Source organism: Prunus mume, linkage group LG1 (genome assembly GCF_029339155.1).
Source record: "Prunus mume cultivar Tortuosa linkage group LG1, ASM2933915v1, whole genome shotgun sequence".
NCBI classification, from domain to species: domain Eukaryota; kingdom Viridiplantae; phylum Streptophyta; class Magnoliopsida; order Rosales; family Rosaceae; genus Prunus; species Prunus mume.
Window position 1 is genome coordinate 30369345 of NC_142698.1, and position 27595 is coordinate 30396939.

General features: G+C 38.0%; 1 protein-coding gene and 1 pseudogene across 1 annotated transcript; one reads left to right on the forward strand and one right to left on the reverse strand.

Annotated features, from left to right (window-relative positions):
- Positions 1–6621: 6621 nt before the first annotated feature.
- Positions 6622–7214, reverse strand: LOC148921571 (germin-like protein 9-3; annotated as a pseudogene).
- Positions 7215–18913: 11699 nt separating this feature from the next.
- Positions 18914–25769, forward strand: LOC103328267 (proteinaceous RNase P 2). The gene is made up of 6 exons (XM_008230664.2): positions 18914–20140; positions 21497–21598; positions 21713–21888; positions 22256–22376; positions 24052–24120; positions 25078–25769. Exons 1-6 carry the CDS (start codon positions 19235–19237, stop codon positions 25360–25362), a joined length of 1659 nt encoding a protein of 552 aa, XP_008228886.2. The 5' UTR covers positions 18914–19234; the 3' UTR covers positions 25363–25769.
- Positions 25770–27595: the final 1826 nt, after the last annotated feature.

Sequence of the window (27595 nt, forward strand, 5' to 3'; positions counted from 1 at the left end):
TAGTACGTTTAGCTTAAATGTCTTTTGTATTTTGGATTCCAGAGCCTCTCGGGTCCGTGCTGAGGCTATTGCCCAGAGGCTTGGTTTTGCTGGTTCTTTTTGTATCCCTGCCTTAGGTCAGTGTGGAGGGATTATCTTACTTTGGAATCCTTCTTCTATTAATATATCTATTTTAGAGTATCATGAGCGTTTTATACATTGCCATATGCATGATATTATTGAAAACAAACATTGGAAAGCTACTTTTATATATGCCTATCCGCAAAAGCATAAGCAAAAACAACTTCGGAATGATATTCTCGACCTTAAGCCTGGGAGGTCTGATGCATGGTTGCTTATGGGTGATTTTAACAACATTTGTACTTCTAGTGAGAAACTAGGTGGTTCTGCCATTGCCCCTGCTGTTTTGGTTGAATTCAATGACTTTATAAACCTGTGTGAAGTTATATCCCTTAGTGCTACCGGTGTTCCTTTTACTTGGTGTAATGGTCATAAAGATGCCTCTGTTATTTATGAGAGACTTGATCGTGTCTTGGTTAATCCCATTTGGCTAAATCTGTACCCAAATTGTGTTCTCCAGAATCTGCCAATTATTAGATCGGACCATGGTCCAATTTCCCTCTCTTGCACCACAAAAAACAAGAGAAACAACTCTGGGAGCTTTAAGTTTGAAGCTATGTGGTTATCCCATCCGGATTTCCCTAGAATTGTCAACCAAGCCTGGAACACGGATTATCTTGGCAATGCTTCTCAGCAGGTTAACTCTTGCTGTCATACCTTTCAACATCTGCTCAAGAAGTGGAACCGTGAGGTCTTTGGTAATCTTTTCCACAGAATTATCTCTCTTCAAGATGAGTTAAGAGTCATTCAGGACCAATTAGCTACCAAGCCCACCGATCCCTATCTTACAAATAGAGACCTCTCAATTAATAAATCCATACAACAGCTCCTTGAGCAGGAGGAGGTTTTTTACTGTCAGAAAGCTAGAACCCATTGGCTGAACTTAGGTGATAAGAATACGAAATACTTCCACACCCAAGCCTTGATTAGAAGGAAGAGAAACCAAATCTTAAAGCTCAAGGATTGCAGTGGCATTTGGGTTGAGGAGGAGAGCCTTAATCAATTGCTTGTAAATGCTTTTAAAAAGAGATTTACGGCCTCTAATGTTCCAAGTTTGAGGGCGGTTCAAAACTACACAGAAATTATCCAACCTTGTGTTAGTGCGTCTGATAATGATAGACTCTTAGCCCCCGTTTCTGAAGCAGAGCTTTTTGAAGCTGTCAAGAGTATTGGCGCTCTTAAAGCTCCGGGCCCGGATGGTGTTCATCCTATTTTTTACCAAAATTTTTGGGATCATACTAAGCATTTATTAAAAAGATTGGTGGATGACTTCTTTGATCACAATTTGTCTTTAAGAGAAATTAATCATACCAATATTGCTCTTATTCCCAAGGTTAATGTTCCTGAAACTGTAGCCAATTTTAGGCCAATTAGCCTCTGCAATGTAACTTATAAAGTCATCACTAAGATTATTGTTCATAAGCTTAAACCTATTATCTCCAAATGCATTTCACCGAATCAGGGGCTTTTGCCCCAGGAAGGTCTATTTTTTATAATATTTTAATTGCCCATGAGTTGCTCAATGATTTCAAACGTAAGAAAGGTTCTAGAGGAGCCATGGCTGTTAAGCTTGACCTGGAAAAAGCTTATGATGTCCTTGATTGGTCTTATATTAAATCTTGCCTTAGCCAGTTTGGTTTCAGCGTGGCTTGGTGTGATAGAATTATGAACTGTATCACTATCACTTCCTTTTCTATTCTTATTAATGGTTCCCCTCATGGCTTTTTTACCCCGTCTAGGGGTATTAGACAAGGAGACCCCCTCTCCCCCTATATTTTTATGGGAGTTTCACTAAAACACCCAAAATGGGAGCTGAAATTATAAAAAAACCCAACACCCAAAACACTTTATAACACACCCAAAACTCATCATTATATACACTCAAAACCCATTTATAAACACACCAAAAAAATATACAATTGTTGACTTTGGAGTTGATTTTGGGTGTGTTTTTATGTTTAAATAATATTTGGGTTTTTTTATAAATACATGTCTAGGATTGGGTTTATTTATAAATTTGTATATTTGTATCTTATGTATGGAACCTTTTATTAAACATTGCAATTTGGTAGCCTCTTCTCCTAAGAGCATCTCCACCCACAAGGGCTAAGTCTAAGGCAAGGCAAGCAAGGGGTGCCACTATTCACGTGAATAGTGTCACCATTGCATTTGTGGTTCCACCCACAAGGGCAAAGTGTAGGGCAAGTCTGAGGCAATTACTATTCATTGTACTTTATTTCCTATTTTTTTATACTTTAAACCATTAATTTTGATAATCTTTTGTAATTAAATTTTCGGATAAGATTTTCACCCTCTAAAATTGTGTCACGTGTCCCATATCAGATACGATTTTCAGATATTGAAAAAAAAATTATAATATCAGATTTCAGATAAAATTTTCACCTTTTAAAATTGTTCCACGTGTCCAATGTCAGATAAGATTTTCAAATATTTTTAAAAAATTATAATCTCATATTTCAGATAAGATTTTCACCCTCTACAATTGTGTCACGTGTCAAATGTCAGATAAGATTTTCAGATATTTTAAAAAATTATAATATCATATTTTAAGATAAGATTTTCATCCTCTAAAATTGTGCCACGTGTCATCTCTATCTTCTAAATCCCTCTATAAAACTACACCATCAACTCATACCTCTCACACCATCTCTTAGCTATTCCTTCATTTCTTAGATTTTAGAAAACACATTCTACTCTCAATGTCAAACTTGTCGAGGGTGTTGGAGAGGCAACAGAAACAAAGGGAAGAAATCCGGCGTAGACGCCAGACGTCACCAAACTCGGGCTTCAGCCCGGGCAAGAATTGCCCTTGGACTTCCTCGGGCTCGTGGGACCCACCACGAAACCGGCTACGGGCCTCTGCGCTAGAGCTTCCTCGCTCTCTGCACCTTTTACCCGAGTTGGGTTGGGCGCTGGAGATGCTCTAAGACCAATCTTGACTTATTGTCTTCGCCAAGAGAATTTCGTATCTCTAACCTTGTTTTTGCAGAGGATTGCTTAATTTTTGCCAGGGCCACCACTATGGCTGCCAGGAACATTACTAAACCTGCTTAACTCTTTCTCCAAGTAATCGTCAAAAATTAATTTACACAAGTCCACGTGCATTTTTCTAACAATGTTACAGCCAATGCAAGATCTAGTCTCAGTAGCAGCATGCAAATTCAACATAAATCTACTATTGGTCACCCCTCGGGATATGTAACACTGCCTTCTGGAAAGATCCTCTCAATGTCAAGAACATGGTGGAAAGAATTAAAGGTAAATTTGCTGGGTGGAAGGCTCAAATCCTGGGGCTGGTAGACTTACCCGATCAAGGCAAGTGTTTCTGGCATCCCCAATCATTCTTTATCCTGTTTTAAATGTCCTTAAGAAGTCAGCAAAGTGATGAATTCTACTTGTAGAAATTTTTTCTGGGGCAACCATACCAAAATCCCTCCTGTTTCTTGGAAGGAGGTTTGCACCCCTAAAGAAATGGGAGGTCTTGATGTTTGAATGGCTACCTATTTTAATAAAGCTGCTTTAGCCAAGCTGGGTTGGATTTGTCTGACTAATAACTCCAATTGGTGGGCTCAAATTGTTAGAAGAAAATATTTACAGAAAGAAAGTTTTTTAGCCCTGAAAAAGAAGCCATCCCATTCTTCAGCTTGGCAAGCAATCTTACATGCTAGAAATGTGCTGAATATGGGTATCAGGTGGATAGTGGGAAATATTAAGTCCATTCCCTTTTGGACTGCCCATTGGGCTTTTCCTTTACCCCTTATTGATCTGATTCCCATGACACAAAGAAGTTTTCTTAATCTTAATTTGGTTGTTTCTGAGTCCCTAACTGACCAACAATGGGATATAAGTAAGCTCCAAGATGTTATTGACCAGGATATTATAGACAAAATTAGTGCTATTCCTCTTCCTCTATTCCCTTTGGAGGATCAATTAATTTGGGGTCCTAAGAGCCTTTCCATCGCAGCAGCCTCAGCTCGAGGCTAGGGAAAAAAACATTTGCTCAAATGAGCAGCCCCGGGGGTGGGACCCACCTAACTCTGGCAGAAAGCGCCTCGGCCGAGGTCCGAACAGGTCGCTTCGACGCCCGCATAAAGATCGCTTACAAGATCGCTACAAGACTCGATTTGATTTTTTCCTCGCACGTGGCGTCGTCTGCTCTCCGATCGATTTTTCCTCCAATCCAACGGCAGCCAATTTTTTTGCAATAAAATCTTGGAAAAAATTCGAAATTTTTTAAAAATACCCAAAAATTAATGAATTTTTTTCTATAAATACCAGCCAAATTTTTTTTAAATTTTATCTGAAATTTGAAATTGAAAATTTTATCCGATTATGAGATATGAATAGTATTGACACGTAGGAACCCGAAAATCTTATCCGAAAATATTATCCAAATTAATTATTGAGGTAAAAAAAGTTGTGAATAAAACAAAAAAATGAATAGAATCGCTCTTAGCAAGCAACGGTGAAACAAAATTCTGATTTTGCAAGGACAACCACTATTTACGTGAATAGTGCTAGCTCCCTCCTTGCCATGACTAAGGGCAAATGGGTGGAGTTGCTCTAACCCTAGTGGTATTTTCTCTATTAAAAGTGCTTATCATGTGCAGATGCAGGACATTCTTATCATTCTCAAGCAGCCCTTCTAAAGAAAATGTGGGGCCTTAAGGTCCCCCCAAAAGTTAAAATTTTCTCTTGGTTACTCATAAGAAAAACACTTCCAAGTCAGGGGCCATTTGAACCGATTCCTTCCTCAGATCAATCCTGAGTGTCCGTTTTGTAATAGTCACAGGGAGACCATTCCTCATCTTTTTTCCACCTGTCACTTTGCTCAAAGTATTTGGAGCTACACCAACATGGCTCCTGGGATCACTTCTCCAAATTTTGATATCCTCACCTGGTTGGGTTCTCTACCGACTACACCTAACTCCTCAAGCCCAGATAGCCTCTCCAAAGCTCTTCTGTTATGCTGGCAGATTTGGGAAGCAAGGAATCATCTGATTTTTAAAGACATAAAGCCTCATCCTGTGTGTATCCTTACTGTGGCTGGGCAGGTTGGTTTAGACTACTGGCAGCAAAATTGTAAGAAAGTGGAGAGGCCCTCTTACCCTATGCATATTAAGTGGAAACCACCACCACCACCCCACCCCCCCCCGGGGCGGCGGGTGGATGGGTCAAAATGAATTTTGATGGTTCCGTCCGGAATGGGTCTGCAGCTTCTGGTTTTGTGTTCCGTGATTCTGATGGTCATGTTTTGCTGGCTGGGGCTAAAAATATTGGTGAGAATACTATCTCTGTTGCGGAGTGTATCGCTTTACGGGATGGCCTTGCCTATGCGGCTCATAGAGGATGGCGTAAAATTTTGGCTGAAGGTGACTCTAAACTCATCATTGACTGTGTTAACAAGAAAGCTGTGGCTCCTTGGAGTATCAGCCTCTTGATTAAAGATATTGCGCTTCTCAGCTCCTTTAGTCATGTTTTCCGCGAGGCAAATTTTACGGCTGATGCTGTGACGAGCTTGGGGTATGGGCTTACCCCTTCCAAGTTTTGAGAGGCTGGCTTGCCTCTGAATTGTTCGACCCCTTTCTTTTTTGACCGATTGGGGCCTGCGGGTTCTTGGAGTTTTTGTTTGTAGTATTTTATTTTTCCGATTAAAAAAGAAGAAGAAAAAGTAGTATTTAATTAATTAAATGAGGCATTCCCACTGATCATGAATCAGGTCATTATCAAGACATGGAAACTGCCGACACCCAATGAACTTGTTGTCAGCAAAAGGAAAAAAGATAGTGAGAAAACACATAAGAGATGATGGCTTTTAAGGTGTGCAATCGTTTTTTTAGTTGAAAATTTTCTATTAAGAGGGACGATAGTATATTAAACTCATACACACTAGGATGCTAAGATTTGAATATAGGATTTTGCTTAAGAAAATAATTACTCCAAACTACTACACTAATAGGTCTTTGCCAATCATTTTATTAATTAATTGAGGAGTTATTTGTTCCCATTTGCAAGAGCTTTTTCAACTAAGTTTTCGGAAAATTACGTGTAGAATAATAAAACTTGGACCAAAAAAAAAAAAAAATTCCAATATTATTGTTTAAAATTATGGTCAACGAATGAAGTGTCACTGTAATATTCTGAATGCTCTATCTATATATCTAGTATATATTAATATTGGTTCAGAGTTCATCTCTTGGTCAACTTTCATTTTGATGATCAACGTGTTGTTGTCATGTATTTGACCAAGTCATCAACATGTGTGTATCCTTTCTACACAGCAACTAGTTTATCATCCCTAAGTAAACTAGAGATGCCACCGAGAGGGCATCCGCGCCAGAATCTGAAGACCCAAGTCCTTCTTATGACCCATTCTGGCCAGGAAAAATCTGCAGCAGCATTAAATTCTCTGTAAAACATAAAATGGAGAGAGAGAGACTACGATTCCACCAACAGAAAATGGAGATGTGACAAATGATGTAACAAATCAAAGCGAAGCTGGGGCTTTTCTGAAATTAATCACAATTGGGAAAAGTGCGATTTGTAGCTGACAAAAAAAAAAAAAAGTACTGTTAACAAACATTGATAACATATACATTATGGATGATTATTCAAACCCAAGAAACAAGAGCATAAAACTGAGCAACAAATCAAAAGGCATTGAACTTTTTCTCAATTCCACCATCATGGTTTTGGGAGCATAAAAATATATTGCCATAAATTCCCGTGGTGAACAAAGTGCTGGGAATTGAAACAGTTCAGGCATTTGCGCTCCCAAAAGCAGAAATTGCCAGAGCTGGTTTTTGTGCATCAGCATTGTGCTGGTAGTGCACTTCCCTTGGGGAACACAAATAGATCCCCAGCTTGAAGTGTCTGCGTAAAGAGGTTGTTTTTCGTGTCAACAAACCCGACTTCAAGGGTACCATCGACTAGGAAGAGGGGCTCAGCGGAGCGAGGATGAGTGTGTGGAGGTTCGTAGTGCTGGATGGGAATTGAAGGACGGTATATGAGACACTCTGGCCATTGAGAGCTGGAAACTCTGCCAAGGTTGCCTTCAATACCTTGGAAGGTTGTCATGCCAGTGAATGTGAAGAAGTTTACATCAACCGTTGTGGTTGGAGCCAGCCAGCCACTATGAAGTCGCTTACAATGTCGATATTTCTTGGTTTCTTTTATAAGTGGGCCTAAAAACATTTGGGCCGGGCCTGGTGGAAGTGCTTGATGCCATGGTATTGATTTTTGAAAGTTGATTTATATTTTTTGGTTGTGAAAGAAATGTGATGATAAATGATTCTTGTTGCAGACCTCTCTGATTCCAGGGTATGGGGAGATGAAGATTACAATGTTTGTTGGTTGTGCAGTTTTACAGGTGCTTGCTAATTTCTTGAAAAAAAGAAAGTAAATACATACTTAGAACGCTGCAAATTACAACTTTTGCTCATCTTCATCCCCACTAAATTAAATTAAATTTGACAACCACAGCATTTGCTTATCTTCATCATCGCTAAATTATAATGGGATGGTTTTCAATAAATAAAAATAAAATGGAATATACCTATGTAATGCCCCAAAAAATTCAAGGTAGATTTTCATATTTTAGTGAAAAATGATATTATGATGGAGAATGATTATGGGTATTTTATTAAGTGATTTTGGATGAAGATTATTAAATTAAGTGTGTTTAATTTCAAGTTGGACAAAAATGACAAAAATATCTCTATGTGTGAAAATTACCAAAATACCCTTGTAACCCAAAAAAAAAAAAAAGTGTGGAGGACATCAAACCACCCTCCTCCCATTCTTCCCCTCTTGCCTCAAACTTTCAAATTTGCCATTATGAAAGTGCTGAGTTACCTAGTCTAGTGATGACTCACCTAGCCTAATTAATATTCTTCAATCATGAAATTATTCTTATCCTCATCATTCATTGTATCATCATTTTCTTCCTCATTCACCTTATTTTCATCTTCATTCTTCTTTTGTTCCTCTTCAAAATCCAAAATTCGTCACTTCCTTGGAACAGCCAGGAACGCAAATATAGAAAGCTCAAATGAGAAAACTTCCTTCATAAACGTTGTTCATATACGTGACTCCTATAACATACTCAATTTTCACCTAATCCGATTAGTATAGCCTCCGAAAAGTTGGTATGATCATAGTATGTTTACCATTTTCTGATTTCACAGTAGTGTGCTTGGTTCAATATGTTTCTATGATTTCCTGTACTCAAATGACTTTGGTTCCTTCATCAAAGTTGTTCGAAATTCTGTCTACTATAACATATCAAAAATTTAGGTTGAGCGGACTTCTATAGCCACCTTGGGAAAGTTTAGAATGGAACTTGTTCATTGATTATATTGAATTTCATGTTATAGATGGGTACTTTCTCTCAAATGGCTTGTTACTTGTCAATCAATTAATCAAATTAGCCACTATCATCTCAAGTAAATGATTCTTTGAAAGCATGAAGCTCATCTTTCTATTGTCTCTTTGAGTACTAGTTATAAATCATGTGTTGGTTAGAATACCTCAATGACATATATCTCTTTCAAAGTGCATTTATGTGAAGTTCTGGATTATTTCGATGTGATTTTTTGCCAATTTTATTCTGGAATTTTGTTACATCAAAATTGATGTCTCAAGGGTTATTTCAAAGTTGGTTTTGTGCCATTTGAGTTTAAATTGAGTTTTTAGTGAAATTTCAAAGTAGAGACTATGTTGTTGGAATTGTTCTGATTCTACCACATACTATGTTTTGAATACGTGTTTGAAAACTTCCTGAACTTGGATTTTCATGAAATTTTAATATGTTTTACTTTTACGTATTTTCTTCAAATCTAGAAAGTTTTATCCATTTTTGTTGTAAATTGAAATTTTGGTGAGTTTTCAAAATAAAGTGTACAATCCTGAAAAAAAAAAAAAAAAAAGAACACTTGGCAGCCTACTTTGTTTTGGTTTCTATTTTGAAATGCTTCCTTAATGCTAATTTCCATCAAATTTTGACATTTTTAATTTTTCTATGTCTAGTTGTAATCTGAAATTGTTTACATTATTTTGATTTAAACTCAATGTTTAGTGAATTTTCAAAGTTAACGTGTTCCAGCCTAAATGTTTAGCAAAACTGAAGTTTTTGTTTTAAATTTTCTTTTTAAGTCTAGAGCCGAACCACCTGATTTTAAACATCCCAAAGAGTAGAACAATTATAGGAGGGGAATAGATTGGTTTTTCCTTGACACTTAGTTCTAATGCTTGTTCGAACGTGAGGTTAAGGGAGTAATGAGCAGGTCGAACAAAGATAAATACTTGACTTGGCTTGAGAAGCTTGTGGCATGGAAGCTAAGCATTCATAAATTTAGCAACAAAGAGGAAGAGGGCTTGGATTTCCTCTGAGAAACAGGGGTTCAAAGTAAAGGGAGAAGGAATTTTGAGAGAATTTGTTGAGGAGAGAGAGAGGAAGAGATGAGGGAGGAGAAGTAGGTGGTTTGAGCAATTTTCGACAGCTTGACGAAAGTTTCATCAGGCTCTGGATTGGCTTTCCAGAAGAGAAGATGGGAAGATATGGAGGAATAGGGCTCAAAATTGAAGGGTTCTAGGCATAAGAGGTGATGCTTGTTCTCTATGGATGTGGTTGTGATGATGAATAGGAGATGCCCCATTTTATAGGCACTAGAAGCTTCTTCTTCCCAAGAAACCCAAGTTGCTTCTCTCTAATTTTGCCAAGTCTTCTCCTTTATTTCTCTTCTCTTTCTTCGATTCAATCTCTTGTTATGAAATCTCCCCCAATTCAAATACACAGAGACAAGATTTTTGGGAGCTCTAGAGTCTTCCTGCAGCTATCCTTGTGGCAATCTCCTATCTTTGGCTACCATCTTTCCTTTTTCCTCCCTTATTTCATGGCAAGGGCTGGTAGTAGAAAGAAGTGGGTAATGGTGTTGGTCTGAAGGGTGTTTTGCTCAAGTATCCCTTGGTTTTTTGGATGGCCTGTGTTGGGTTTGTCTTTGGCCATGTGCTTTGGAGACTCCCAGCAGCCTGCACACTGCAAACACCTTTTGGTTTTTCAGATGGTCTAGTGTGCTTTTGTCTCTAGCCATGCGCTAGAGATTTTCAGATATTTTCTAAGTCACTTGGGTCATTCCCTGAGGTGATGGGCTAGTTTACTAAGGGAATGGGCCAACTTTCTAAGTGATAGACTATTTTTACTAAGGTGATGGGCCAATTTTCTAAGATAATGGGCTTCTTTTTTTTCTCTTTCAGGCTTACCCATATATTTGGGCTCAAGAAATGGGCTCGAGTTTTGGGGCTCCTAAGCAGCCCAAAACTTCCACTTCTTGGCTCATCAATGGGTCTCGTGAATGCTTGTAACCATCCATACCACAACCCGCTTAACAAGCCCCAAGAATTTGCATGACTTGTGCCCAATTAAGCTTGTAGCGTGGTTAGGTGTAAAATAAAGCATTTTTCGCTTGGCATAGCATGTCGATTAACGTGCTCAAGCTCGAATTTCATCGTATTGTAAAGGGCTATGGTCGAGTCAAAATGGCGCTTGGCGGGATAATTAGCATGGGTTCATAGAGCCGACACATTTTATAGGCTTGTTTCAACTCTTAGCATGACAGGTTATATATTTGCTCCACGTGGCACATGGATCATGACTCTTGCGAGCTTGTATTATGAACTTTTGCGTGCCCAAATTGGGTTTCTTCTCAATAAGGTATCGCACTGGGCCGTGAATATACTTGAGCCTAGCCTTGAATTTTGTGGGCCTCAATAGAAGGTTATCAACTGTCTTTTGATAACACCAAGCATGGTAAAGAACAGTCAAAGTAAGATTTTTCTTTTACTCTTATCGTTCTGATTGCCACTCATTACAAAAAAAAAGAAAAAAAAAAGGTGAACTTACACCTTTATCGTTCGAACCCAAGCCATAGTTTGAAGTCTTCACAACACTCAACTTCACTTATGAGTAGGTCTTAGTCAATGAGGCACCGATGGTACCTAAGCCTCCTATCATAGGGCCAACTATCATACCCGTGGCTGATACTGGTGTCTTCGCCTCTTCAACCAGTTTAAGCGTGTGAACACATCTTGCATTGCCTGCGAAACGTTATTGAAGTCCTTATTCGGGAGGGTAAGCTCGATATGTATGTAACCCACACCACCCTACCGAACCTACTCACCAGCGACATATCAACATGATTTCTATTATCAGTGGCAGACCTATTTTAGTTGTCACCTTTTACTGATTCTTGAAGCATTACGTCTGCTCTTCCTCTGCACATCAGGTTTTTAGTGTCGAGCATGGGCGTATACCGAAAATGTCAAAGCGAGGAGGAAGAGCGCAATGTCATTTTTCCCAATGACGATCCTTTGATCATTCAGGCATACATTTCTAATTTTGACGTCGCAGGTGTGCTCATTAACATTGCCAGTTCCAACAACATCATGTTCGCCGAAGCTTTAAATACCTTTCAATAACCCATCGACAACATCAACTTGCCTATTGCCATTGGTACATCATCAATTTGCCTATCGCCATCATTGACTGTTTTATCACTTACAATGTAATCTTAAGGTGCACATAATTGGCACAGATGCGCATCTTCATCTCCATACACAAGTTGATGATGAAGTACTCTATGAGACAAAAAGTAAAGGGTAACCAACTCAACGCTCGCAGTTGCTATGCTTCGGCTGGAAAACAAACTCCGCACTAATCTCATTGCCTTCATGCAACATGAATGCCGAAGTATTTGTCTGGTCCTATAGTGACATGCTTAGTATATCCCCTGAAGTCATCTCTTATCGGCTTAGCATTGAACCCATTATATGACTCGTTCGACCAAAGCGATGTGCTTATGATCCTGAGCAATATGAAGCTATGAAAATCGAAGTAAAGAAGCTCCATGGTATTGGCTTTATCAAAGAGATGGATTACCCATCCTGGTTGGCCAATGTGGTTCTTGTACGGAAGCTAAAAGCCGATTGGTGCATATGTGTGGATTACACCAACTTTAATAGTGCCTACTCGAGATATAACTTTCCCTTGCCACAGATTGATCAGCTGGTGGACGCTATGACAGGCCAAGAATTACTCAACTTTGTGGATGCTTACTCTGGCTACAATCCGATCTTCATGCATCCGCAGATTAGTTGCACACATCATTCATCAACAATATAGGCCTCTATTATAGATTAAGCGCACACATACATCATTGAAGCCAACCCTGAGTAAATCCAAGCCATCTTGGATATGAAGGTGCCGAAAACAGTGAAGGACATCAAGAGCCTTACCGGACGTGTTGCCGCTCTTACCAAATTCATTTCTAAGACTACCGATTGGTGTGCCCCATTTTTCAATGGTAACAAGCACAACATCGTTTAGACTCCCAAATGCTACAAAGCCTTTACTGAACTTAAGAACTACATGAGTAAGAAAGCATTCCTATCTAAATTGGAGTATGGAGAGGCCCTTATGATCTATTTATCTGTCTCTTCCAATGCTGGAAGCACTCTTATCTTCCACTGCAATTAGCTCTTTTTTAAAATAAATCATAGATTCATAGCATACACAAAGGGCATTGGAATTTTATAATCTCTAACAGTTGTAAATCAAATTGTTGAATTCAATTAAGGTTGACAATACAAACAACACTATTTATTGTCAAAGAATGATGTCTATATATGTCCAAAAGAAAATTAATGCATAGTTCCCTGCATGACATAACATTCCATAGTTAAATTAAAATCAATACATGTTTTTTTTATTATATATTATTGTTCATCAATTTTTGTAACTTAAAGAAATACTAGCAATTAATTTGAGTACTCAAAATGTGTTGGCTTATACACAATAGTAATAACATACAATGTGCAGTAGATGAGCAAAACATGAGAGAGCCTAGAGAACATGTTGTAAAGACCTCTTAAAACCCTTAAAAGGAAACATAATAGTTTTACCACCAATAAACTTGGAACATAATATCAAGTTTAGAGAAGACATTGTTAAAGCCTCTCTAGACCTAAAATTGTTTTCATCATCATCTACAATGTTTCCATTTAGGCATTTTCATCATGCTTTTGAATATGCATTGCCTTAGCTCATATCCGAACATTAATTGGACTAATCTCTCTGCATGCGCTTCTGCGCATGCAAGAGAGGCATTTTTTAATCACACGGGCTACGTTCGACTTACAAAGTTTATATATTTTTTATTTTTTGCAATTATATTTTGCTAGATGCTCGTCTTAAATGTTTTCATTTTATCACCCGTATTTTTCTAGATGTCCGTCTCAACTGTTTTTTTTCTTTTATTGTGCATAAACTATTGAGGCGGACATTTAGACAAAATACGGGCGACAAAAGGAAAACATTTAAGACGGGCATCTAGCAAAATATAATTGCAAAAATAAAAATAAATAAATTTGTAAGTCGTGTGCAGCGTGTGTTATTAAAGAAAGGTATCTCGTACGTGCGGAAGCGCGTACAGAAACCTACTATATATTATGAGAATTGCCTCTTTTGAATATGCACCAAAAGAGTGCATTTGTTGAATATGCCTTGGATATGTATTTATTGCATATGTTGAATTTAAGCCCGGCCCATACTTATTTAAACATTCCATCCTGTGAATCAAATGCATTTTGATAACAAAAAAAAAAGGAATCAAATACATATAACCCAATGAGTAATGCTAGGTTTACCACATTTTTCATACCACAGTTGTACCATCTCTCTAATAGAGGTGGGCCCCATTGAAGTTGAATTGGTTATTTCCCATGCCTCTACAGTGGAAATAACCATAGTTGCTTTTTGGTTACTATAGTTACTTAACCATACTTGTTTCTTTCTATTTAAGCTGGCCTCGGCCTTAGTTGTAAGCAGGTTACAATTTACAATTCAGTTTTTTTGAAAGATTCTCTCTAAACAATTTGGAGAAATCATCTTTGTAAACACTGAGTGTTCTTGTATCCAAAGAAAATTCAGCAGTTGCTATCTGAAACTCTTGTGAGTATAAATAAAGTTGTTATTTTCAGTTATCTCTATTTTGAGTAATTTCATATAAGCATTATTTTATTTGCATTGTTCTCTTTCTTCATTACTATCTCCTTCTTCCCTTGTTTTGGTATCAGAGCCGTAAGAGTTATGGTCTTTGTCTAAGTCTGCTACTCATCCCCGCCCAAGTGGTTGGTTTAAGCTTCTAAGTAGAGGTTCTTCAGTTTCTTCTTCTCCTTCCCTTTTATTCTCTGAGTTATTTGTTAATCTTTCTTTAATGTCTGACCCGTGAGTCCTTTTTCAAAACAGTAAGTCCCCAATGTAGAGGGCCTGAGTGGTGGGCAGGAGACAGAGAATTAAGAGAGGTTAATAAATTTCTTGTAGGGTAAATGGTCAGTTTAGGAAGCTCCTGTTTATCTTCTTCCTCAGAAAGCCAAATCCAAACACTTGAGTAGTCATGAGTCGTTTATTTAGGACAAATTCTTGTAGTTCGAGCAGTTCTAAAACTAGTATAAGCCGACTCCCAGAGATAGTTAATGAAGAACAATTTGAATATGATTCCAGTAGTAAAGAACAATTAGACTTTAGAGATTGGAATATACCTAAAGTCCCGAGTCAAAAAATATATAAGAAACATTGGTTGCCTTCTAGTTTTAATAGCACAACTCATGTTAAAACAGTTGAACAAGTGTATGCTTTGAGTAAAGAACATGAAACCTGCCAGTTGCTTAATCTTGAATCAATTAAGAAGCATAAAAATGATGGTAATAACTTTCTGCATATTGGTTTAGTTCAAGTTGCAGTTAAGCCCCTAACCAGATTAGGATTAAAAGCTTTTATTCTTCTTTGTTTGTGTGACGCTAGATTTCTTGAATTTAGTGACACCTTAGGAGTAATTGAGTCAGTTTATGTAATGGCCAGTACATTTTGATTGTTATCCAGATTTCACTGTAAGTCTTAGTGATCCTCATATATTAAGAACTTTAACTCTGAACATGAAGACTGAAGGTTATAATGTCCTCCCGGGAACCTAACCTTTAGCCTTGGTTTACTGAATTTATTACAAAGTTCTGGCACTAATATGAATTTCCAAGCTCTTAATAAAAGCCCAAAAGGCCAAACTGTTTTAATCCAAAGTCATACAGAAGATGCCCATATCCAAGTTCCTCAAACCATTAAGTGGTCAGAAGTTGCCCTTCCAAAAGATTGGACCTTAGTCACCGAGAGCCAACCAGTTCCAATACAGCGTAGTCTAAATAATTTAGATTATATCCAACAATATTTAGATGGTACAGTAAAAATTAGATTTGAAAATCAGCCCCTGAAGAAGTCTAATGTCCAGTTACAGCGATTCTTGACCTGGTCAATCTCAAAGGCATGCTCCTGCTAGGCGTTCCTTTGCAGCCTCGTCCTCCACTCTAAAACGAGACCTAGAGTTAGAAAAGGCCATGATTGATTTCAAACTTGAGTCCTTGAGAAAATCCTCTCAGGTAAACCAATCTTGTTATGGCAAGGTACCAATCCAAGATGACAAGTCCGATTCACCTGAGTCACCTACACAATCTGACTTCTTAGTTGAAAATTTTGCAGTAGTTGATAATCAACTTAGAACCCTTAATAAAAAATTTGAGATTAATTGGAAACGCTTAAATCATCATCTCAAGACCCCAGAAAATCAGCATAGGAGAAATAGTTATCACCAAGCTTACCCTAATAGTGAAAGCCGCCAAAAAATCTTTAATGAATGGAAAGATTATATGCGGTCAGCCAAAGTTAAAATTTTCTACCTTGATTTTATTGAAAGCCGCTACATGTCTAATGAGTTAAAAACTCTAACTAAAGAAAAATGGAAAATAGTAGACAAGTCAGAAGTTGAAGCTACTCATCCCCCAGTTGACACCATAATCATCAATCATAAGAATACGCCTATGCCTGCTAGCCCCTTCAAAGCCTTTGAAAGCAATGATACTAATAGAAGACTAATTGAGCATATAAGTCCCCCAGAAACTAAGTTTAAACAAAAAATTGAAAAACCAATAGTTCAGTTCCAGGATCTTAAGTCAAGCCCTACGCTTAAGATTAAACCTACAATCAAGAAAATTAAAGAAATGTTAGAACAGTTGACCCCAAGTAAAGCTGAAAAATCTGGTCTTAAAACACTAGATTCTTTTGCAATCACGAACCCCTCTGAGTCTGAACCTGAGACAACAGAGTGAACCTGAGACAACAGAATCTGAAACTAGTAATATTTCAAAAATAGAAAATGCTTTCAAAAATCTGGAAGTCCAAGTTGAACCCAAAATCAAAAGATTAGATAGGCACATAAGCCCCACTAGCTTAACCAAAAATTGGTACCTTAGACCAATTCCTCCAGATATCCAGTTTGAAGAAAGAAACTTAAACACAGTTTTCAGTTTCTTCTAATAAATTGTACGAATGGAATGTTGATGGTTTGTCTGAGCAAGAAATCTTTAATAAGTTACAACATATGTCCATGGTTGCCATGATTATATCACCAATCACGATTTGACAATGCGAGATTGTACCTGTTAGTTCTTGGGTTTACGGTACTCTCGGTATTGGTGGGATAAGCACTTAACCCCTGAGTCCAAGAATCTGATTATTCATGTTGTAAAACTTAATGAAGATGGTCTCCCTATATTTGACGAACAAATAGGTCAAGGTATAGAAGACGGAGTCAACACTTTGTTTTACACAATAATTGAGCATTTCATTGGAACCCCTAGTAATACTACTGTCCGGATCCATGACCAGCTTAGTAATCTTAAATGTCCTAAGTTGTCTAATTTCAGATGGTACAAAGATATCTTCATCTCTAAAGTCATGCTTAGGGATGATAGTAATCAACCTTTCTGGAAAGAAAAGTTTGTTAATGGTCTTCCAAATTTGTTTGCCCACAAAATACGCATGACCCTGAGTAATGAACAAGGCCATATAGATAGGGATAGCTTAACATATGGCAATATCATAAGTACAATCAACCAAGTTGGTATGAGAATGTGTATTGATTTTAAAATTGGTAGACAAATACAGTCCGATAAGAAATCAGCTAAATATGAATTAGGAAATTTCTGTGAACAGTATGGTCTTGCCAGCATCCCTCCTTCCAGGAAAAATAAGCCTAGTTATCCCAGTCACATTCGAAAACATCGTCATTATTCACGTAGAAAACAATTCTCCCGACATAATGATGATAATCATGAGTTCTATAGAAAAAAGAAATTTTCCCCCAAGAAAAATTGGTCGAAAGCCCCAAGAAGTCAAAAGAATAATCATTCCAAGAGAAATAATGATAAAACCAAAGTCAAATGTTTTAAATGTCAAAAGTTTGGTCATTATGCCTCTGAATGCAAAGTAAAGGATACTATTAAACAGTTGAAAATTACAGATAAAGAAAAAGAAAAGTCGATAAAGGTTTTAGAGTTGCGAGACTCTGAAACAAGCAATGATGAAACCATAGTGGCGGCTCTGGGTCTGAATCGACCGGTCTTCAGATTCACAGTTCAGCTCACCTAATATCCAAAGTTGCTTTTTGTTGCTACATACAAAGTTCCTTGGATCCTCAAATGGTCCTACAAAGTAACCAAAGATACCAGAATTTTTGCCCGCCAATTCTCTGTTAAATGGTGGGACAAGTTCGAAGTTGAGAATTGCCAAATACGTCTACAATGATTTGCCCCACGATTATATTCCGCATCCGGCCTCCCCCACTGGTTTAACCTGATCTTCTCTTTCAGTTGAAGGAAAATCGAAGTCTGAACTCTAAGAAATTGCTCGCCAGTTGATAATTCAAGCCTCTCAAATGGATGATGATGAGGACATTGAAAATGACTCTCCTTCATCGTCTAGCTGCTAGCCCATGCAGAGCCCTGCTAAGCCTAAGTCTTGGTATGAAGACAGCCATGACCCCTATGATGCCTATGATTTGAATTCTAATTAGGCTCCTAGTTGCAGACACAATAATTACCCCGGAGAATATGATTGAAGCATCTTAAAAGCAACCACCTGCTTTCTCGTGTCTCTACAAATCATTATTCCCGTCACTTGAAAAGTTGCCGAGCAAAAGCATAAAAGAAAAGTTATTCCTTCTGAAAAAGACAAAATTGAAAGTTGAATTAGTTCTTTCCTGTGCCTCTACAGTGGAAATAATCATAGTTGCTTTTTGGTTACTATAGTTACTTAACCATAGTTGTTTCTTTCTATTTAAGCTGGCCTCGGCCTCTTGTAAGCAGTTTAACCAAGGCCGAAACCACTCTTAATATCAAATTTGGATTTGCCTATCTGACTCATCTATTTGGATTTGCCAGAAACCACTCTTAATATCAAATTTGGAAAAAACAACTGTTTTTTTCTAATTTATTAATCAGGTCTCTTTTATTAGGTATGAGATACCTAATCCATTCATTAGGCAACATAAATGAGATTTGTGACGGTCTCCATCTCTATTAGAGAGGTGGTACAACTGTGGTATGAAAAATGTGGTAAGCCTAGTATTTTCCTAACTGAATACTAACAGCTGCTTCTGGTAAAAAAAAAAAATACTAACAGCAGCTAGCTACAAAGGAAAAAAAGGGTTTGAGCTGATTGTGTGTAAGTCTGCATGTTTTGAAATAAAAAATATAGGTTTTGCCGCTGAAAAAATGTACAGCACGGTTTGCCCCTTAAAAAATGGGTTTGCTCTCTCAAAAAAGAAAAAAAAAAAAAAAAAAGGTTTTATTCCTTAAAACGTGCGTTCCAACTTAAGTGAAATTGAAAGCCCAACAATGAGACGACGTCGTCTAAGAGAAAACCTATAACAAACAAAGACGCGCTCTCTTCTTCTTCCTCGCGCAGCAGCGCCGCTTCTTCGTCTTTCTCGCGCAGCAGAGCCTCACAGACGACGACGCTTCTTCATCTTCCTGTCCCACAGACTTCTCGCAGCAGCGCCGTATCGGGACCTTATGTCGGAGACGTATCGGACGGTCAAACTTTCGGACGATACATAGCAGCATCGGATACGTATCGCACGCGTATCGCCGTATCCGACACGAGCATACCCCTCAAGACTTACGTATCGGTGCAACACAGCTACACACTCTCATGGGGACCCCAAAGAAGATCAAGAAGAAGCAAACTCCAGAAACCCAATTCCACTCCTCCCTCACTCTCTGCTCGAAGCACAAAGACTTGCCCAGCGCAATCTCGCTGTACGAATCCGCCGTCTCCCAAAAGACTCACTTCAACCACCACCACTTCAACACTCTTCTCTACCTCTGCTCAAACTCCGTCAGCGACCCCTCTCTGAAGCAATTGGCTTTGGACAATGGCTTCCGCGTCTTCGACCAAATGTTATCTATCGGAACCCTTCCGAACGAGGCCACGATCACCGCCGTGGCCCGGCTCGCGGCCGCCAAAGGGGACGGCGATTACGCATTTGGCCTGGTGAAGGGTATGGATAAGTATAATGTGTTGCCGAGGTTGCGCACGTGCGACCCGGCGCTGTTTTGCTTTTGTGAGAAATTGGAGGCGGAGAAGGCGTATGAGGTGGAGGAGCATATGGGTATGGTGGGGGTGAGCTTGGAGGAGCCGGAGATTGCGGCGTTGCTGAAGGTGAGTGCGGAGACGGGGAATGGGGAGAGGGTTTATGGTTATTTGCATAAGTTGAGGAATGTAGTGAGGTGTGTTGGGGAATCAACAGCTAAGATCATTGAGGATTGGTTTTTGGGTGGAGTGGCTTGTGAGCTGGGTGAAGTGAATTGGGATTCGGGTGGGGTGAAAGAGGCGGTTTTGAGGAATGGAGGAGGGTGGCATGGGCAGGGATGGATTGGGAAGGGGGTTTGGGATGTGAGGAGAGCCAATGCGGATATGAGCAGCAGCCAGTGTTGCTCTTGTGGTGAGCGTTTGGTTTGTGTTGACATTGATTGTGGGGAGACCCAGAGGTTTGCGGAGTCGGTTGCTGCTTTGGCAATGGAACGGGAGGTTAAGTCAAATTTCAGTGAGTTCCAGGTGAGCCAAATATTTTGATTAGTCAAATTTTCCATGTTTTTGTTTTTTGTTTTTCCAATTTGAATTTGACAGAGACTATAGTTTCACATTTGTTTTTAGATTTATAATGCGAATGTTCTGTTTTTGTTTGGGGTGCTGGTAACGGGATAGTGGATTTCATGGTTTCAAATTTGAGGAATTGAGAGCAGAGTTCAAGAATTCAGCAGATATGGATGAACATGTTATATTTTGATGCTGGTTCCCCTCAATGTATATGGACATTCTTGTTTCTGATAGATAATTTGGGATTTTAATAATAAAACATGCAGGAACTGGGATTCTTTCCTGTTTGTTAGGTTGTCATATTAGTGGTAGATTCATAGATTTACTATACTTGGAAATATATAACAGGGTTTATGTGATTTTCGTGGTACTTTTCATTACCCCAAAATGACGACTCACATCAGGTGTAACGATGACTAGTAGCCTTCCACACATTACTTAAAGTCATAACATTAATTAGACCTCTTTTATTACCCCAGCTAACTTCCTAAACTCCCAAGGATGACCCGTTCCTAGGTACCGCAAAGTTTATAATTATTTGAAGCTTCTAGACCTCTAGACTTATGTGACTCCTTTTCTTGAAACTCTCTGAAACATTTATTCATTCCAATGGGCTGGGTATTACTTGAACTCCCAGCTTGGGCCTGGTGTACCATGGTCCCACCAGATCAATTGGGCCGAGTATTCAATTTTTTCCTAGTCTCGTTAGAGCATCTCCAACCGATGTGTCAAAAGTGCCACATAGACATTTAACGGCTAGAAATAACATCTATCACTCCAACAAAGTTGATGTGGAATGAAGACTGGAGGCTGAGATGTTATTTTTGACATCCCAAAAGCAAGATGTCAAATGAATATTTTATTATTTTATTTTATTTTTAATTAAAAATAAATCAACACTAAAATGTATTAAAATAATAATTTAATTTGACATATTGGGTGGAGTGTAAAGCTGTGTAAGATGTCAAATTGCCACATCAGCCATCAAATTTAAATTTGATGTTTGGTATTTGACATCTCCCTTGGAGATGCTCTTATAAACTTTAATGCGGGCCTGATTGCCCATCGAGATGCTGCTGCATAATCTGTGGTGATGTTTCTTAATTTTTGATTGCATTGGCATTTAGTCTTTTACATTTGTTTTGCCTTGAAATGACAGAAATCAGAATTAATGAGGCGATTTAGAGTGTTGTGGCTATGAAGAAGGTTAAAGTAGCAAATCCAATGTTTTATGTGTTCAATTTGATTATATTTGGGTCAACGTTACTTTGCAAACATATTGTAATTCTTATTTTCGCCAATGTCTTAATAAAGGATTGGCTGGACAAACATGCTGAGTATGAAGCTATACTGGATGGAGCTAATATTGGGCTCTACCAGCAGAATTTTGCAGATGGTGGATTCAGTCTTTCTCAGGTTGTACATCTGAAGATGATTGTTGCTCTCTTATTTTGTCAATTTCTACTTTTATTTGATAGGCCCTTTAGTCACGTTTAATCATGACTTATATTTCTGTTCTATATAGAGCAGCTTGACGCTGTTGTGAAAGAATTGTATAATAAGAGTGGAGAGAAATGGCCACTTGTTGTCATGCATAATAGACGTTTCCGGGGACTTGTGGAAAATCCTTCCCACAGAAAACTGATTGAGGAGTGGATGGATAAAGGCATTCTTTATGCCACGCCAAGTGGTTCCAACGACGATTGGTATGAGCCTGCGATCCATTTCTTACCAAATGTTATTACTTGTTTCCTACATTTATGTTGATGAACTATATCAGCTCCACTGATTGTGCAAGCTTTTGGTTGAAAGTTCTCTCTCTCTCTCTCTCTCTCTCTCTCTCTCTCTCTCTCTCCAGACTTTGGTTGCTCAAAACAGCAACACCAACAACATTCCCCTTTTAAGTGCTCTCTGAAAAAAAGAAGAAAGAAACATGTACATGGAATATTTTGAGAAAAAAAACATGTATTTATGAAGTACCATTTCTCCCTCCGGTGGCCTGTGTGTTCATCACTTTAAACATCACTACTATTATGCTTGGAGTACACAAATTAATTATTTGATATGACTCAGGTATTGGCTCTATGCTGCTGTGAAGCTCAAGTGCTTGCTCGTTACAAATGATGAAATGCGAGATCACATTTTTGAACTCCTAGGAAGCAGCTTCTTTCTTAAGTGGAAAGACAGACACCAAGTATGTGTTCTTGGACGACCTCATTGAACATATTATTTCATATGTTCTAAACTTATTTATTTGTTTTTTCGTAGTTTTATTTCGTTCTGCTCTTTCACTATCTCATCCAGCATATCAGTATAGATGCTATCCTCGTTTTAATTACATTTTAAAACCTAGAAAATAGTTATTTCCTAATATGGAAGAGTTCATGTGGTTTTGCATGATGATATGAAACTTTTTGTATTGCTGTCATAGTTTTAGTTCTATCAAAAACTGTGTGTCCATCTCTATCATGACTTCATAGTTTGAGCTTTTTCATTTTCAGTGCTGGCACTTGTATTCATTCGGAAGTCTTATGAGTGTCTAACCTTCCTTACCCATCTGAACGAGCCTCGGCATTTACGAATGGTGCATTTGGTTTAAACTAAACCATTACAACAGTCAAATGGTTAGACTTATTGCCACATGAGCTACCTTGATTTTAATGCATTTTTATTTCCAACACTGAAGATAATCAAGGTAGCTCATGTGGCAACAACTCTAATCATTGGATTGTTGTAATGGTTTAGATTAACCCAAATGCACATAAATGCACCATTTGTAGATTCAGAGGCTTGAGATCCGAAACAATTGGATCAGGTTGATTCTATGACTTGAGTAAGCTAGTACGAATAGCACCCCTTTTTACTTTCTTATATAGAGAAACAGTGGCTGTCAGTTCATTTCAGCAGAAGGAAGATTTTCCAGTTGCAGTTCTAATCCAAATTGTCAAACTTGTCGATTGCTTCTGTTGTATTGACATGAAACACCCAACACTAAATTAGTGAGTTAGGGTTAACTGGTGCATTATACGAATCCTAAAATCACATGACATGCTAACACAAAGTATAAACGGGCCGTGTAGATGGACCCTGTTTATGAGTAAAATCACTCGAAAGAAAGTTGAGTGGAGTTTATTTAATAGGGGTGCATGCCTAGAGAGTATGGTTTAGAGATATTAAGGTGAGGCTCAAGGTCTAAGTAAGCGTCAAGGCGGCCTCTCAGAAATTGAACTTTTTATTGTTTTTTGGATTTCAGTTTTTTATTTTTAAGTAAAATGTAGAGAGGAAATGCTCGGATAAAGAAGGGAGGAGGTAAGGGGAGGGATGGAGTGACAAAATGTATATGGAATGGCACCTAAAGTAAAAACAAAAACTAAAAGAAACTTCAAATAGTTCTCTCTCAAGTTTTTCTGTTACCTCTGACTATCTCTTTGCCTGCAACTCTTCCTCTCTAGAAAACATGCAGAGATGTTTTTTCCTTTTTATTTCCGTCTCTAGCCAGAGTTTTTGTGCTCCCCATATTCTACATTACCATATTTTTATTCAATCTCAAAGGATGATAACAAGGGAAAATCCTTATTATTGCATTGGATATTTATTGTCAATGGAAAATAATGAAACTTGTATTAGACTTTTTGTAGAAAAGAATCACTCCTTCTATTAAAAAGAAAAGTTCCATTCCTCCATAAAATCAACAAAATCAATACCACCAGATGTCTCTGCAAATTGGTTTTGTGATATGTTGGATGGTTTCTATTGATTTTAATTTTTTTGAAACCTGCTTGAGTGGTCTTGTGGTTGCTTCAAATGTGAAACTGATCCATGCACGGCTATCTTTTATGCCATAAGTTCTCATGCATCCTGTTGTGCAGGTTCGATATACTTTTGTCAAAGGCAATCTGAAACTTCAGATGCCGCCCCCATATTCTTCAGTCATCCAGGTACTATTTTTAATATTTCATATTGGTTCATTCTGATGACATGTTCTAACTGCGACTTTCTTCCATTTCTATATAATCTGGTTTATCTAGTATGGTATAGATAGAGCACTGTTCTTCTTCTTCAAAATAAAAAATGAAGGCAGGCAAAAGGACAGTGGCCCTGTCCATGCTGGGGAACCTTTGCTAGGTGTGGAATTTGAGGGTGCAAATAGGAAATTAATTTGGGGACAAAAAACAGAAATTGTTGAATATAGAAATATATTACATACGAAATAGATAAGTTCTTGTCAGATTGTACAAGATAAATCATTCAAGATATTTTGGAGAAACACTTGTATGGGTAAACCTAAAATCTAAAGAATGTTATGAAAACTTGGGTGATTCATATGCATGTTGCTTGGAATACATTTATAGAGTTTATCTTGCATTGGATATAATGCTTCTAGGTGTCTATTTCTGTGATCATAATATTTCTGTCATGCTAATGTGAAAGTTGTGATGACAACCATGTCTTTGTGCTCAAGCTGGAAGGAAATAGTTCTTTTGGTAAAGTTCGTGTAGTCTTCTATTGAGCATCAGTTAGATAATAGGAATATAGTTATCAGTTACAGATAATGCTTTAATAAAATGGCCCCTTGGTTTAAGTGAACTTATGCTGGGCTTGAACTTTGTTATAGATGTCTATGATCCCTAAGTTCCCTCTAAAATGTCGCCTGAATTGTAAAATTCTGTATTAGTTTGCCTTTTTATCTGAGCTGTTTTGAGTGCTTAATGTTTCATTCAAATGTTCTTTAAATAAATTAGTTGTGTAATCTTCACGAGTTCGGGATTGTTTTAAATGTTCGAAGGCAGAGCGAGGCCTATAAGTGCATAAATTCTTAGTGGTGATTAGTGTTCGTGTGAAGCTGATCCCTTTAACTTTATACTATAGAGTATTGAGGTGCCAATCTTTTTCAGGAATCAGAAATTGGATCCTGGCATGTGCCTGTAGCAGATGACAGCTGTCAGGAGCCTGCAAGAACCTGGCTCTGCATTACCCGGCCAAGTGTTTCTAAAGCTTCTGGTGAAGTCTCACATAATTTGGAAACATCTCAAAAGGGCGGTGTCTGCAGGAACCTTGAATCACCTGACTCATGTGCGGCAGAGTTTGTTGCCAGTCACAATGAGAAAACCACAGTTGTGACAGGTAAAAGAAAAGAGAGGTCCCCATCTCCTTCCCAGCTAAATCTTTCTTCTGCCTAGTACTGTTTGCACGAGTCTTCATTTCCGTGCTGCTTGCGGAGATCATAACTTATGGAAATGGTTGTGGCTGGGTAATATGAGTTTTGGACAAGCAAGATGGCCTGTTATGAGTTATGACAACGACCCCTCGCTGTAATACTCAAGTTTTCGGCCCAGTTTTCCCTTGTAGGGGTACTGTCTCTGATGTTATACTGTATCACCAACATAATGCAAGCTTTGTTCCCTACAAAGTTTGCAGTATGTTGGCCCATTATTGATAGTGGACGTGATTGTTACGAATGTTAGGGCCGGGGTGTGATTTGAGTGAGAAATTGCAACAAAGCGGATTCATATTTCCCGCCCTCACTATTTGTTGAATAAATACTTTTTCTTTGGTTTGCTGAATAAAAGATTTTTTCTTTGGTTTATTGAATGAAGAATTTTTTGTTCAAGGTTAAACCCTTCTTCTATCTTGTCGTTTTTTCCCCTGCGAGAAGAATTGGAGTTGTCGGGAGCTGTGTGTTAAGTGGTAAGATTCAGCTCATCTGAGATACGAGTTTCATTCAATTTTAAGGTCGCTGTGTGTTTCGTGGTATGCACATGAATGCGTTCATATCCAATGGTCAAAGTTAGGGTTTTGTTCTTGGTGACAAGCGCTCCCAAAGTGTCGGCACCGCGGATAGCACTATTATTGATATGCATGGTTTAAGTGTGGGTACATTTTGTTGTTGACATATTAAGGGCAGTGATATCATGGTACATTTTGTTGTTGAAATATTAACAGCAGTGATATTATCGGGTCCATTTTGTTGTTGACATATTAACGGCAGTGATATTATTGAATGCATTTAGGTAGCGTTTGGTATTCCTTAAATTTTTAAAAAAGCGACTTTAATAAAAAATTTGCAACACTACGGCGTTTGGTAAACATCAAGAAGCAGCTTTTAAAAAACAATTGCGGTCAATGATCGCTGTTTTTTCAAAGCAGCGACCTTTAAAAAAAATTTAGCCGGTGGTTTTAATGAAATTTTGACTTTCCCATAATGCCCTCATTTATTTTTCAAATAGACAGTCCTTATCCTCCCAATACACACCGAGCGACACAAACTCCTCGTCTTCTCCATTATGCAAACTCCCCTTTTCTTCTTCATTCTGTTCATTCGCAACCCTCCCTCTTTCTATTCGTTCTAACTCACATCCCTTTTTCTATTCGTCGTCTGCAACAAACCCCACCCAAGCGCCAACCACAACCACAACCTCCGACCATGGGCTGTAGACGACGACGATGACAGACGAGCACCGATGGCAGATGACCACTGAAGGCAAACGACGAGACTCCACAGCATGGATTATAAATGACGATGACGACGGTGCAAGGAGGACGACTTCTCTGGGCAGAGGGAGAAAAATAGAACAAGGAAGAAGGAGTAGAGGAGAATTTTTATAATAAAAAATGTGCTGAGAGAAAGAAGAAGAAGAAGCAGGCGGCAGGAGGAAAGAGAAGAATAAGATGAAAAAGAAGGAGCGGCAGAAAGATGCAGAGATCTGGAAAGAAAAAAGGGGTTCCCAGAAGAAAAAAAAAAAGGAGATGCACAGAGAGACGAAAAAGTTCGACCCAAAAAAAGAGTAAATTTATAAAAAATAAAAAGTTGTTGTTTTTTTGTTTTTTGTAATTTTTAAAGTAGAAAAAGAAATAAGAAAACAACAAATAATTTCATCATCATGATTCATGTATTTTTTTGTAATTATACACACTAAAAAGCACTTCTGATAAAAATTTACCAAACACTTTGACTACTCACAGCACCTTTTTAAATATAGTTTACTAAACACCTAACTAATTTTTTTCACAAATTGATTATTCTGACAAAGATAAGCAATTTTTTAAAAGACGAATGCCAAACTAGCTTAGAGCAACTCCACCCATATTGCCCTTAGCCATAGAAAGCTAGCCACTATTCACGTGAATAGTGGTTGCCTTCAAAATCGAATTTTGTGTTTACCCATTGCCCTAGCTAAGGGCAATTACTATTCATTTTTTTGTTTTATTCACAATTTTATTTACCTTAATAATTAATGTGGATAATATTTTCGGATAAGATTTACTGGTTCCTACGTGTCAAGACTATTCATAATCAGATAAAATTTCGGATAAGATTTTTTGGTTCAAATTTCGGATGAATTTCAAAATTCAAATTTCAGATAAATTTTTGGGTTCAAATTTCGAATGAATTTCAAAATTCAAATTTCGGAT